The sequence below is a fragment of the Bos indicus x Bos taurus genome, chromosome 8, assembly GCF_003369695.1.
Source record: "Bos indicus x Bos taurus breed Angus x Brahman F1 hybrid chromosome 8, Bos_hybrid_MaternalHap_v2.0, whole genome shotgun sequence".
NCBI classification, from domain to species: Eukaryota; Metazoa; Chordata; class Mammalia; order Artiodactyla; family Bovidae; genus Bos; species Bos indicus x Bos taurus.
In genome coordinates this window covers 65,671,072-65,686,156 of record NC_040083.1, presented here as the reverse complement: position 1 = coordinate 65,686,156, position 15,085 = coordinate 65,671,072, and the positions used below count along the sequence as shown (strand labels likewise).

Genomic DNA, 15,085 nt, shown 5'->3' with positions numbered 1-15,085 from the left:
CCCTTGGCCTGCAAGGAGATCAAATCAGTCAATCCTAAAGGAAATCAACCCTGAATAGTCTTGGAAGGACTGATGCTGAAGCTGAAGCTACAATACTTTGGACACCTGATGTGAAAAGCTGACTCACTGGAGAAGACCCTGATGCTGGGAAAGATTGAAGGCAAAAGGATAAGTGGAAAACAGAGTATGAGATGGTTGGATAGCATTACTGATTCAATTGACACGAATCTGAGCAAACTCCCGGAGATAGTGAAGGACAAGACAGCCTGGCGTACTGCAGTCCATGGGATCATAAAGAGTCAGACGCAATTTAACAACTGAACAACAACAGCAAATTCACAGGAGACATATTACTGATTCCAGATGGGGCTGGGTGAGTAGGGAGAGGATGAGAGAACCAGGAATGACAGATGTTCCAGGCAAGAGGGGCTGATGGGTGGGCAGGCCCTGGGGATGCTCTATGATCTGCCTGCTCAGAGATCTCTGGGCTTTAAATACTGATGTTTTTGTCACAACCCCATCTACTGTGCTGAGGAAAATTTAAGCATTGCTCCAGCTCTAATTTCTTAAGAAGCAGTTTCAGCTAGCTACATATACCATTCCTGACTATAAAGATGTAGAGAAAACACAGAAACTTTGCCTCTGGGACCTGTCTAGGTAACCTCTGATCCCCTTTCTGCTGTGCTCCCAGCAATCTGCTAGCAGCCTGAGCAGGAGAGAACAGACCGTTTTCCAAAAAGTGCATCCATAAGGGGGGAAAAAAAAATCACACAGCAGCCTAGTAAAACACATTCCTGTACTAAATACAAACATACCCTGTAATGGCTTTGTAAGAAGACAATTCAAAATAAAATTTTAAAGTGTATACTGATTAATGTGTGATTTCAGTTAAATGCCAGTAGTATTAAGAGGGAAAAAAACACAGTGTGACTGTTCAACTGTGACTCCCTGAAGTTTTGTCTGAAGCATCCCAAGGGACAACTTTCAATGCCTGTGGCATTTAACATTCACTGCTGCAGCTCTTTCTGCATAAAAATAAAGAAATATCCATTACTACTGTGTGTTTTGTTTTGCTTCTCATATACACTAATGTTAGGTAGGGAGTTAGGCATTAGCTACAAGGGATGGCCTAGCCTAAAGGGATGCAAGCTGATCTCTAAATCTCACCCAGACATGCCCAGGAAAGCTCACAGATATGCTACAAAAGTAACCACAGAGACTTTTCCAACTGCTGCACAAGCATTCTAGGCAAATAGTGGATACAAACTAACCACAGGGGCTTCTCCAACTCCAGCACACAGTGCCCTTGATGCACGGATGTGTCCTCAAGTGACCTTAGGCAGCCAGAGGCCCATTAAGGGTTCATAAATATTCTATACCTATATCCATCAGATTATAACAGACTAAATTATGGGAAAGTCATGTGCAATAAATCCTACTGTTATGTAACTTGCGACTGTCAGCCAGCCTTGAGCATACATCTATTTGCATTCCTTTTCCTGATTGGTGGCTGGTACAAGCCCTACCTCTCACAAGGCAGAACCAAGAGGAGAAGATGGGAAAGTCAAGAGGGATCGTGGCCACTCCTTCAGGGTCAGGTACTCCCTCCTCTCAGGAGTGTACTATTCATTGTCTAATAAAAGATCTGTCTGCTTGAGCTGTAACTGAGCTGTAAACCAGTCTGTTGTTTCAAATTCTTGCCACAACAAAACAGGAGCCTGAGATATCCTGCCTGCATGAGCTGTAATTAATCCATCCTTCCAAATCTTTGTAAACCAGCCTGACACTCCTAACCAAGTGTTAGAAAACATACAGTAGAGAGGCAATAAGAATTGAGTTGATTTTTAGCTTTTCAGTTCTTATTTGAAGTTCTGTACTCATATGACTATAAGACGATTCTGCTAATTTCTCATCTTAGAAATAAAATGAGAATTGCCCAGCAAGCCTATAAACCATCCAAACATGTAGTAGTACTTCATTATGACTAAGTAATGTGTATGACCGAGCTTATTTGTTCATCTCATGTGAAATCTTCATGTTTACCAAAGGTGCAGTTCTGAGATCTGGTCTAATTCTATAAAAGCATCATTGTGCATTTTTCAGAGGGCCCCTGAGTTGCTCAGAACAGATATGAGTCCGGATCATTTGTGGGGTCACTCAGAATAAGCATCATTTCCCTCTGATATGTAGAGAAAGGTGGGGAATACAGGATGCCCAGAAGGCCAGGAGGCCAGGCACTCTACTCCAAGGCCCCCACCACTTCCCACGGACATGCCATTACACTTCTTAAGTCAATGGCTCCTTTTTCAATTAAATACAGTTTAGGACCATGTCAGGGAAATAACCATGAGAACTAAATCGTCCATCCATACTTGACTGCCCACTCAGCCAGAAGCCTCTGGAAAAAGTTCCGTTGATGGTAAAAGTTACATTTTCTTTAGTGATTTTATTTAGCTGCATTCATTACACTTTGTAAGCACACTGTGAAAGCCTTGGATAAAAAGAGTATGTACTGAGAACCTGTTATGTAAAACAGAGTAGTAAAGTGAGACTGCAGAAAGAATCAGACCTAAGCATCACAAAATGCAAATACAACTGATAAAGGAACATTTAGGGGTGAGTTGGCATTCATCCCCAGTAAGTTCAGTTCAGTTCAGTCGCTCAGTCGTGTCTGACTCTTTGAGACCCCATGAATCGCAGCACGCCAGGCCTCCCTGTCCATCACCAACCCCCAGAGTTCACTCAAACTCACGTCCATTGAGTCAGTGATGCCATCCAGCCATCTCATCCTCTGTCGTTCCCTTCTCCTCCTGCTCCCAATCCCTCCCAGCATCAGTCTTTTCCAATGAGTCAACTCTTTGCATGAGGTGGCCAAAGTACTGGAGTTTCATTGCTTAGCATCATTGCTTCCAAAGAAATCCCAGGGCTGATCTCCTTCAGAATGGACTGGTTGGATCTCCTTGCAGTCCAAGGGACTCTCAAGAGTCTTCTCCAACACCACAGTTCAAAAGCATCAATTCTTCGGCACTCAGCCTTCTTCACAGTCCAACTCTCACATCCATACATGACCATAGGAAAAACCATAGCCTTGACTAGACAGACCTTTGTTGGCAAAGTAATGTCTCTGCTTTTGAATATGTTATCTAGGTTGGACATAACTTTCCTTCCAAGGAGTAAGCGTCTTTTAATTTCATGGCTGCAGGCACCATCTGCAGTGATCTTGGAGCCCTGCAGATGGTGACTATGGAACTATTATCTGTCAGGGCGAAGCCCCTCCACTGGATTTCCTTGAAGGAAACACAGCAACAAGGGAGGAATCCACTGCAAAAATCACACTGTAGAGAGAACAGGCAACCCTTGAAATACCATCTTCCAGTCAGCAAGTGGTCCAGAGCTCCTCATTATGTTCAGAGCAAAGGCAGGAACAGCCAACAAAAGGTTCCACTAAGATATTCCATCAGCCTTAGTCACTGGCTATGGTCTTCCTGGATCAGTTTCTATGTCACCAGTTAAACAAGCAATTCAGGGTTGCTCTGCGCTTTAACATGGGACTCTTGTATCTTGAGGATACCAGATGCCTCGTGAACGGTTGTTAATTGAACCTCACCCCTTTGGCAGGATTGAAGACCACCTCAATTGGGATATCTTTCCTCATGACTCCAAAAAAAGAAAAAAGGAATATCCCCAAGAGAAGCAATGAAATTACATTGTATGAGTAAAGGAGTATGAGGTGATGGGGCAAAGCATATCTTCATAGGGATGCCAATATTAAAAGTGGAATAAACAATGACATCATGGTGTATTCAGGATGGTGATGGTTTACTCGCTAAGCCATGTCTGACTCTTGCGACTCCGTGAACTGTAGCCCACCAGGCTCCTCTATCCATGGAATTTTGCAGGCAAGAATACTGTGAAGAGTAGGTGGCCATTCTCTTCTCCAGGGGATCTTCCTGATCCAGGAATTGAACCTGGGTCTCCTGCATTGCAGGCAGATTCTTTACTGACTAAGCCACTAGCCCTCATTCATCTCAAGGATACATACTGTTAAGTAAATAACTTTCATGAACATTTCGGTATATTACACACAACATAAAAGTGAATTACTTTGGGGGGAAAAAAACAGCTGAATTTGCTAGACAACTATCTTAGAATTTGGATAGTGCTTAGAAGAGCTTCTACATACCTTTGGGGAAGTTGCCAAGTACGTCATAGGTAGTATTTACTCCTGGAAAAAACACTATGGCAAAATTGTTGCCACCTTGAGATACTTACTGTGCAGGTTATAAACACAGACATAATTCTGCAAAGATAATCCATTGTGTTTTTCACTCCTCTCTCCAGCAAATCCTGTTAGCCAGTGATCACTATCCCCTTATGCTCTAGAGAAGCCAAAGAGGACAAAGACCAACTCAGAAAATAGGAAACAGTACGTGTGGTGTCTCCCTCTTTGTCAGGAAGAGATGGAAGCCCAGAGCACTGTGGGAAAGAGGGGAAATGGAGGAAGGGTAAAAGGTGGTAGGAGAAGTGATTCAGACACCTTGTTCAGGAATGAAGTCCAAGGGGATAAAGAAAGTGAGAGGCATAAACAAACAGAGGAGAGGCTTTCTGGGGCCCATTTGGAATTTGGGGCGATCACCTTGTAGGGTGATAATAGATCTTTTGACTATGTGGATCACAATAAACTGTGGGAAATTCTGAAAGAGATGGGAATACCAGACCACCTGACCTGCCTCTTGAGAAATCTGTATGCAGGTCAGGAAGCAACAGTTAGAACTGGACATGGAACAACAGACTGATTCCAAATAGGAAAAGGAGTACGTCAAGGCTGTATATTGTCACCCTGCTTATTTAACTTCTATGCAGAGTAAATCATGAGAAACACTGGGCTGGAAGAAGCACAAGCTGGAATCAAGATTGCCAGGAGAAATATCAATAACCTCAGATATGCAGATGACACCACCCTTATGGCAGAAAGTGAAGAGGAACTCAAAAGCCTCTTGATGAAAGTGAAAGTGGAGAGTGAAAAAGTTGGTTTAAAGCTCAACATTCAGAAAACAAAGATCATGGCATCCGGTCCCATCACTTCATGGGAAATAGATGGGGAAACAGTGGAAACAGTGTCAGACTTTATTTTTCTGGGCTTCAAAATCACTGCAGATGGTGATTGCAGCCGCGAAATTAAAAGATGCTTACTCCTTGGAAGGAAAGTTATGACCAACCTAGATAGCATATTAAAAAGCAGAGACATTACTTTGCCAACAAAGGTCCGTCTAGTCAAGGCTATGGTTTTTCCTGTGGTTGTGTACGTATATGAGAGTTGGACTGTGAAGAAGGCTGAGCGCCGAAGAACTGATGCTTTTGAACTGTGGTGTTGGAGAAGACTCTTGAGAGTCCCTTGGACTGCAAGGAGATCCAACCAGTCCATTCTGAAGGAGATCAGCCCTGGGTTTTCTTTGGAAGGAATGATGCTAAAGCTGAAACTCCAGTACTTTGGCCACCTCATGCGAAGAGTTGACTCATTGGAAAAGACTGATGCTGGGAGGGATTGGGAACAGGAGGAGAAGGGGACGACAGAGGATGAGATGGCTGGATGGCATCACTGCCTCGATGGACGTGAGTCTGAGTAAACTCCGGTGGTTGGTGATGGACAGGGAGGCCTGGCATGCTGTGATTCATGGGGTCACAAAGAGTCAGACACAACTGAGCAACTGAACTGAATTGAATCTTGCAGGGGCTGTGCAGTCATTACTAACAGTTTCCAACAATTTCTGGTTTTCTCCCTCCAGGCACAGGGAGGATTGCACTTCCATGTCCCCTGGTGGTTGAGAGGGGCTATGTGACCACCTCTGGCCAACAAGCTGAGTAGACGTGATAGTCACTTCTGGATAGGACAAAACCATTCAAAGGATTCCCTGCACCACCCCACCCCCCACATAGTGACCCAGAATTCCCCACAGGCCATTAAAAGGGGGTATAGAAGTTAAATGAGAGTCTGACTGAATCTGAACAGGTTAACTTGACAAAGACAAATTAAACCTGTAATCGAGGTAATTCAGGCTGGAAACCAAATGAGACTCAAGGTCAGGCTTCAAGGAGGCAAGGAGTGACACCAGACAGATTCCCAAAGGGACAGTGACTTATTCCCTGGGAACATGATCTTACCAAGAGGTATATCTGCCACAGGTTTCAGGAATGGGTGCCCAGTAACCCCCAGAGTTAAGAGCAGACAAACGTCCCTCAGTAGATAACAAGAAGCTGAGACCCCAACGTGGGGCACGCTTCCGACTGTTCAGCTCCATGAGGGCAGGAACCTGTCTGTAAATCCAAATACTGTCTTGGAAAGAAGTAGGAGCAAAAAAATCTGAGCATCCCTGGAAGATGTTCTTCTGTTCAAAAGAGGCTATGAATCCAAAAGAGACTGAAGATTGCCTTATTTGGGGGGTAGTTCTATAATTTGGGCTACATGATAGAAACGACAACACTGTCTCCCTGGAGGTTGTTGACGTCACTGAAAACATGCTTGGTTTGTTCTGGTTTGTGTCATCTAGTGCCTTAGGCTCTATGGGGGTAAACTGAAGACTCTAGATCTTGAAAAGGACCATGGAAGAATCAGAAAAGATGAGTTCTGTGCAATTCCATATGACAACTCTATGGCCCGGTCTGCACAAACTCTAGGATTTGATGGTTTCTCCTCCCACATGCTACTAACATGCATTTTATTATTTTATTTATTTATTTGGCCTTGCCCCATGGCATGTGATATCTTGGTTCCCTGACCAGGGACTGAACCTAAGTCCCCTGTATTGGAAGCGTGAGTCAACCATTGGATCCCAAGGAAGTCCCTACAATCATGCATTTTAGAGGAGCTGTGATTTAGTAAAGTTACATGGTTGTCAGGACAGTGCTGCCCAGGCCTTAGTATGTCAGTGTATTTTACAGATGCTGTTACACTTGGCTTATTCATTGCACTCAACAACCACAGTGCATCTGCAGGATCACTTGTTTAAAAAATTATAATAACAACAGAAAAAAATGGTGGCTTCAAGAAAAAATATGTATTGGCCTTAATTGGTCTAAAAACTTTTAGAAGCACAGACAAACAGAATGCAAAATCTGACATCCAGAGGCAAAAATTTCCCAGTATATTCATATATCTATAAAAATTTGATTCACAAGCTCTTTTATGGCAATTTGAATTACTCAGACTAGTATTTGGGAATACTGACCAGTTCTACCAGGCTTCTAGCCTGTGAATAAAAGATAGGAATATTTGAGAACTATGATTCTATGAAAAAATATGAGGGGAAAGTTAATTATTATAAGATTTGCATCAGAAATTTTTGATGTAATATTCTGATTTATATCAGGAATTGACATACTTTTAGACATTTTAAATTATTATTCACTCTTTCCATTTTTTTTAACTTTGTTATAACAAAGAGTGAGTTTTATATTGATAGAGTCATTTCCTAGGCAGGTTGATAGGGAGTCTAGGGGTCCCCAAGGAGAGAGGGGTCTGGAATTCCCAAGGAGGAAGAAAGGACAAACTTTTTTTCTTTCTCCACATTCCTTAGGATTATATACCAATAATGTACCCTGCCTAAGGACAGTCTTTGGATTCAATCTTCTGTTATCTTAAAATGTTAATTATGGGAGTAGACCTGGTCTTTACAAGGGTGTATCTTGCCTGAGGACAGTGTTATCTTAAAATGTAAATTATGGGAGTAGGTCTGATGAGGTCTTTACAACCTCCAGACAGTCTTTGGATTATATAACCTCATCGTTAACACTAGCAGGCGGGTACTCTTTCTACCCGCTTCTGATGCCTATGTCAGAAGCTTTCTCTATCTCCTTTATACTTTAATAAAACTTTATTACACAAAAGCTCTGAGCAATCAAGCCTCATCTCTGGCCCCGGATTGAATTCTTCTCCTCCAGGGGCCAAGAATCCCGGTGTATTCGCGTGATTCAACAACAACCTTTCAATATCATATCTTATCTGGGATACTGCAGAATCCAAATAATCAGACATTGCAGGTTATAAGAAAATGTTCACTGTCTAATGCCCAGGTCTAAGCATTTTTTCCTAATGTAATCATACATCTTTATTTTCTGCTAAAACCTATTACATTAACTTGTACTAGTAAATGTACTTCCTAACTTGAAAAATAAGTATCTTAAAACTGAGAATAGTTCTAAAATGCTTAGTCATTCACTGTATTGGAACTTTAGACAAAAATCTTTCTTGGCTCCACCAAAATATATGTCTATTTCGAGGAAATGGGATCAATGTCTCAGTATGAGAAAGGTGAAGAATTACAAAGAGAAAGGAAAACATCCAGTCATTTCAGCTTGTTTCCATCTACTTTCCGTTGGCAATACACGATATAGCAATCTGAAATGTCATTTTTGATCAAGTTAAATTTGAAGCAATCTCATCTGCACTGTCGCTGACGAGTGGCTTGCTGCAGTAGAGTGCAAGAATTTCAGCACCTGGGCCATGAATAGAGTGGTTCCTCTTTCTGGGAATGATGGTTTATGCAAGCATTTTGGAGAAACAAAAAAGAACATGATACCATGCAGGGCCCTATGGGGCTCCTGAGCACAACTTTCTATGTCTCTCATTTCTTTGATTACAGGAAACAGCCTTCATTCAGCCTCTATGACCTCCCCTGAGTTCCAAAGGGCAGATTCATGCAGTTGTTAATTAGGGAAGGGAGGGATGTGAGACCAGGAAGAAACAGTCAAGAGCAGCCTTTGGACGAGGTCCTGTTTCCCCATCAATGGATATACACAACATATCTTTGAGCTATTTTGCAGATACTGAAGCTGCCTTGAGGTGGGAGAAGTTAATGATTAATGACAGTATGCTGCCCACAAGCCTGGAGACCCCAGGCCAGTTGGACCTGAAGGGTGACTCCATTTATCTCACCACCAAACCATCAAAAGAACGTCCATGACCTGATCACATCCTCTTTGAACAATTGCTATAAAAACTCTCATTACCTTTCTGAAGTGTGAAGTCATGAATTTAAAAGCATTAATCCCACTGTGACCCTGTTTGCCTGGCAAAGTAACAAAGCTATCCTTTACTACTTCACCCCAGACTCTTGAGAGAGTCATTTCCTAGGCAGGTTGATAAGAAGTCTAGGGGTCCCCAAGGGGAGAGGGGCCTGGAATTCTCAAGGCAGAAGAAAGGACAAACTTTTTTTCCCTCTACATTCCTTAGGATTCAGTTCAGTTCAGTCGCTCAGTCGTGTCCGACTCTTTGCGACCCAATGAATCGCAGCACACCAGGCCTCCCTGTCCATCACCAACTCCCGGAGCTCGCTCAGACTCACATACATCGAGTCAAAGATGCCATCCAGCCATCTCATCCTCTGTCGTCCCCTTCTCCTCCTGCTCCCAATCCCTCCCAGCATCAGAGTCTTTTCCAATGAGTCAATTCTTCACATAAGGCGGCCAAAGTACTGGAGTTTCAGCTTTGGCATCATTGCTTCCAAAGAACACCCAGGGCTGATCTCCTTCAGAATGGACTGGTTGGATCTCCTTGCAGTCCAAGGGACTCTCAAGAGTCTTCTCCAACACCACAGTTCAAAAGCATCAATTCTTTGGTGCTCAGCTTTCTTTACAGTCTAACTTTCACATCCGTACATGACCACAGGAAAAACCATAGCCTTGACTAGATGGACCTTTGTTGGCAAAGTAATGTCTCTGCTTTTCAATATGCTATCTAGGTTGGTCATAACTTTCCTTCCAAGGAGTAAGTGTCTTTTAATTTCATGGCTGCAATCACCATCTGCAGTGATTTTGGAACCCAAAAAAAACAAAGTCTGACACTGTTTCCACTGTTTCCCCATCTTTTTCCCATGAAGTGATGGGACCAGATGCCATGATCTTCGTTTTCTGAATGTTGAGCTTTAAGCCAACTTTTTCACTCTCCTCTTTCACCTTCATCAAGAGGCTTTTTAGCTCCTCTTCATTTTCTGCCATAAGGGTGGTGTCATCTGCATATCGGAGGTTATTGATATTTCTCCCAGCAATCTTGATTCCAGCTTGTGCTTCTTCCAGCCCAGTGTTTCTCATGATGTACTCTGTATAATAGTTAAATAAGCAGGGTGACAATATACAGCCTTGACGTACTCCTTTTCCTATTTGGAACCAGTCTGTTGTTCCATGTCCAGTTCTAACTATTGCTTCCTGGCCTGCATACAAATTTCTCAAGAGGCAGGTCAGGTGATCTGGTATTCCCATCTCTTTCAGAATTTCCCACAGTTTATTGTGATCCACACAGTCAAAGGCTTTGGCATAGTCAATAAAGCAGAAATAGATGTTTTTCTGGAACTCTCTTGCTTTTTCGATGACCCAGCGGATGTTGGCAATTTGGTCTCTGCTTCCTCTGCCTTTTCTAAAACCAGTTTGAACATCTGGAAGTTGTATAACAATAATGTATCCTGCCTGAGGACAGTCTCTGGATTAAACCTTCTGGCTAATCCTGTTATCTTAAAATGTAAATTATGGGAGTAGGTCTGGTGAGGTCTTTACAACCTCCGGACATTCTTTGGATTCATTGGCGAGTATATAACTCCATTGCTAACACTAATAAGCGGGTACTCTTTCTACCCCCTTCTGATGTCTATGTCAGAAGGTTTTTCTATCTCCTTTATATTTTAATAAAACTTTATTACACAAAAGCTCTGAGCCATCAAGCCTCGTCTCTGACCCCAGATTGAAGTCTTCTCCTCCAGAGGACAAGAATCCTAGCATCTTTTCGTGGTTCAACAACAGCTTTTCACTCTGTTTCTTAGATTCAATTCAGCACCAGTGTACAAAGAAACTGAGCAATTGGCCTCAAACAAAATGTGTGTATGCTGCTGTGCTTAGTCATTCAGTTGTGTCCGACTCTTTGGGACCTCATGGACTATAGCCTGCCAGTCTTCTGTCCATGGGGATTCTCCAGCCAAGAGTGATAGGGGAAGCACACTGACTGAAACTGCCCACCCTGGCCAGGCACCATAGTAAACACTTGCATAAGTTGTTTTGCAACAGAAGGTCCTGGTACAGAACACAGAACTAATAAGCCACCACCAACAGGAAGAGTTTGGGAAAGGTCAAAAGGTGACACCATGTGTACAACCACCTCCCGGAATCCTTCTTCCTGGCATCCATCTTGGCTGAGCAATGCATGTGCCACCCTGAAGGACTCTGAGTCAGAATGATTGGCCATAGACAACCCGGAAACTAATCCCATCACCATAAAACCCGAGGCTCAAGCCATGTGACAGCAGTTCTCCCGGGTTCCCTTACCCTACTGCTCTCTACCCAGGCACCCCTTCCCAATAACATCTCTTGCTTTATCAGCACATGTGTCTCTTTGGACAATTTAATTCTGAGTGTTAGACAAGAGCCCAATTTTGGGCTCTGGAAGAAGTCCTCCTTCCTGCAACAAGAATGCTGGAGTAGGTTGCTATGCCCTCCTCTAGGGGAATCTTCCCAACCCAGGGATCAAACCCAGGTCTTCTGCATTACAGGCAGATTCTTTACCATCTGAGCCACCAGGGAAGCCCAAGAATATTCGAGTGGGTAGCCTATCCCCTTCTCCAGGGGATCTTTCCAATCCAGGAATTGAATTGGGATCTCCTGCATTGTAGGTGGATTCTTTATCAGCTGAGCCACCAGGGAAGCCCAAATGTGTGTATACTTCCTTCTGCTGCTGCTGCTGCTGCTAAGTCGCTTCAGCCGTGTCTGACTCTGTGTGTCCCCATAGACGGCAGCCCACCAGGCTACCCCGTCCCTGGGATTCTCCAGAAAGAACACTGGAATGGGTTGCCACTGGCTTCTCCAATGCATGAAAGTGAAAAGTGAAAGTGAAGTCACTCAGTTGTGTCCGACTCGTAGCGACCCCATGGACTGCAGCCTACCAGGCTCCTCCATCCATGGGATTTGCCAGGCAAGAGTACTGGAATGGGTTGCCATTGCCTTCTCCGATATGTCCTTCTAATCAACTTCAATTAGCTTCTGGTCAGAACCACACATTTCACTATCATACCTGTGTTTACAGATCACATGATTAAAGAGAGCACAGCGATGTTGGAATCTGAAATGCTACAGAGCCAGTCTGAGGAGTAACAATAATTGTAAAAACAAAAGGCTATTTTTATATGCAAGATACAGAATGAAAGTCCAGAATGGTTTACCCTAAGATAGTCTTTGGTTTGGGTTTTGTTTTTTTAACTTTCGTCTGGAAAAACTTGGATAAACTGGATAAAGTTTCCTTAGGAGATTTTTTAGATGAAAAAAATGAAGTTATATTACAACATTCTTATTTAGAATATACAGATTTCAGCAATCTTATTTTTATGAGAAAAATTTGGTAACATAATTCTAGGAAATATCAACTTAATATTAATGGAAACAAAAGCAGCAATATGATTTTAGACTCTCTGCTTGGGTTCTGCCTGTCCTTGGAAACACATGGATCTACCCTGACTTCTCTGCTCATCCCTCTCAATATCCTTCACAGACCTCTTTTTTCTATTTATTGTAAAGTCTTCTCTAAGAAATAGTTTACTCCTTTTCATAAATTAATAGAAAACAAAATAAATACATAAATACAATGTAAAAGCAAAAATATACAAAATGAAAAACATTAAATGTGCAATAAATTCTAATAAATAAGTATTGTTATGTGTTGAATCAGTGATGTACTTTAAAATCATCAGATACCTTCAATTTTGAATTTTTTGACTTTGGTTTATACAGGGGGTCAAATTTATAGATAGATACACACTCACACAATCAAAAGTTATACATAGATTATTCTCTTATCACCTTTATATATCAGGTAGACGAAGTGATGGGCTATTATGTATAAAGCTCTTGGTGGAAGCTGTAATATTGGAGGTATTTCTAATTCTAATGAACATTCTAGAAGTTCAGTGACTTCTGGGCAAAGTAAGAAACTAGAAATGTAAGACAGACCACCTTCTTTAAAACCTGTGAATATCATAACATAGACCAAGGGAATTTTAACCATATATCAGGGAGTCCAATGTGATTTTCATTGCTACATCATACACAAAATAATTTTTAAAAGCCAAAACTACTATATATTAAGAATCATCTCATCATTATGCTTATTCTGCTCATCCACATTTTATACTATCCATATTTTACCTCACAGTAATCTAAAGTGAACTAATATGTTCTCCAGCATTCATCAAGGCAAAGGAAATGTCAAAAAAAGACTCCAAGACGCTGACTTTTAAAAGAAAACACACATAAATAATCCTTCAGAAGGAATATTGATAAATTGTGCTATCTAAAACATGCTTTAGAAATGGGTCTGAAATCAGGTGGTAGCATCTAGAAATATTTAGCAAAATCTACATTATATGCAATCAGAATAGCAACAACCATTAAAAAAAAAACCTCATTAGCTGATTGCCACTCTCTTTAATTAATTTAAATTTGCAAAGAGAGTAGTTTAAATATAGAAGATAAGCTTTGTACTTAGCATTTTATAATGATGGCTTATCATACTCTGAGTTATTAATTTTTTAATTGAATATAATAAAAATAAGTTCATCTTAAACTTCAGGATTTTCCCTTCTAATGTTTATAAACTTTCCAGTGCTACCATACTGACAGTAGTAGAGTCCTGAATCATAAACACATTCGACATATGCAAATTTGAAACACAACACACAAGCCCCTTGAGCTTCTTTAAACTAATTAAATATGGCTTATTTAGGTTTTACAATTTTAGGGCAACCATGGAAAGTTTATATGATAAACTGATATTAGAGTAACCATCAGACCAAAAATGGGTAATTTGATAATTTTATTGATCTCATTGAAATCTAGATTATGGATGATTGATGCTTTGAGGAGTAAATATCTGCCCATAAAAATTCCTTTTCCTGGGCAAAGATCATGAAGGTGGGCAATTAATGGACATGCCTTCCCACCATGAGTTCAATGAATTTCTTCACCTGTTTTCTTACTTTTCCCTGCCGTTTATTGATCACTTACTAGGTTTTGGAATTTGATTCTTAAGGACACAGTAAATTCAAGCTAGACTTAAATGCTTATCTTAGAAAATGTCAAAGAGGGAGAAACACAATCAGTCTCCTAGTAGTATCTCCAGAGTTTACAGCAGTGCTTTTACATGAGACAGTTAATTTTAACTTTTACTTTCTGAATAAATCTTTCATTTAAAAAATCTATCTCTTAAAAAACATATCAAAACATTTAAGCTTTGCGTGTATATATTCATGTATTTAAACCACTGAATTAATATTTGTGCAACAGAAAAAGTAATTTATTCAACAACATTCAAGTAGCAAAAGTGGATGAATATCTCTCCAAAAAATAAGTCACTAACTCCTTTTCCACTAATAGGTAGGGGATATTTATTTTCAGTAGCAGTCTTCACCTGGTCTCCTCAGGCCAAGTCCTGGGATGAAGTCATTTTACCATCATATCCTATGGCAGCTTCACATTTCACAGACATATGCAGTGGCCTATTCAGTTTTCCCCAGTGGCTGTGACCCTGGTTCTACATGTGTTGTTTTAGTTATTCCTGACCAGCACACTTGATTAGTCACCCTTCTATAACCTGTTCTAAAACCTAAAAAAGTAGATGAACAAGCAAACAGTTGCAGACTCACCATCCCTGCGATTAAGACTTGCAAAACCAGGGCCATGGCTACTAGACAGCTCTGAGGAACTGGTGAAGGAAGCCCGGGGCAAGGAGGAAGCCAGAGGAGCATCACAGTTATCTGGGGGGAAAAACACCACATTCTGGTTAACACATTGATTGACACTTTTCTGTCTTCTCTTCCTGTCTTTTTCCTTCCCTTTTACTTTCATTTCCTTCTCATTCCCCTCCCCCTCTCCATCTTTTTCATCCTTAATTTCCTTTCCTTTAATCAACAGGCTAGGAAAGCATTAGAGTATATAGCAAACATTAGTCTTGATCAGAGGTTTATTAGTAAATGTTTAACATCGGGCTGAGTGGTAGTATTTGTCACTTCACCGTGGTGTATATTGTGCCTCATGCCAAGCAAGAGACTTGGGTTCA

General features: G+C 41.4%; 1 protein-coding gene across 2 annotated transcripts in view; it reads right to left on the bottom strand.

The window, feature by feature from the left end:
- Window positions 1–15,085, bottom strand: part of LOC113897259 (contactin-associated protein-like 3) — a 238,670-nt gene that overhangs the window by 182,641 nt on the left and 40,944 nt on the right. For both annotated transcript variants that reach the window (XM_027549777.1, XM_027549776.1), the window contains exon 2: window positions 14,673–14,783. In XM_027549777.1, coding sequence (XP_027405578.1) covers window positions 14,673–14,783 — 111 coding nt within the window. The remainder of the gene's footprint in view (window positions 1–14,672; window positions 14,784–15,085) is intronic.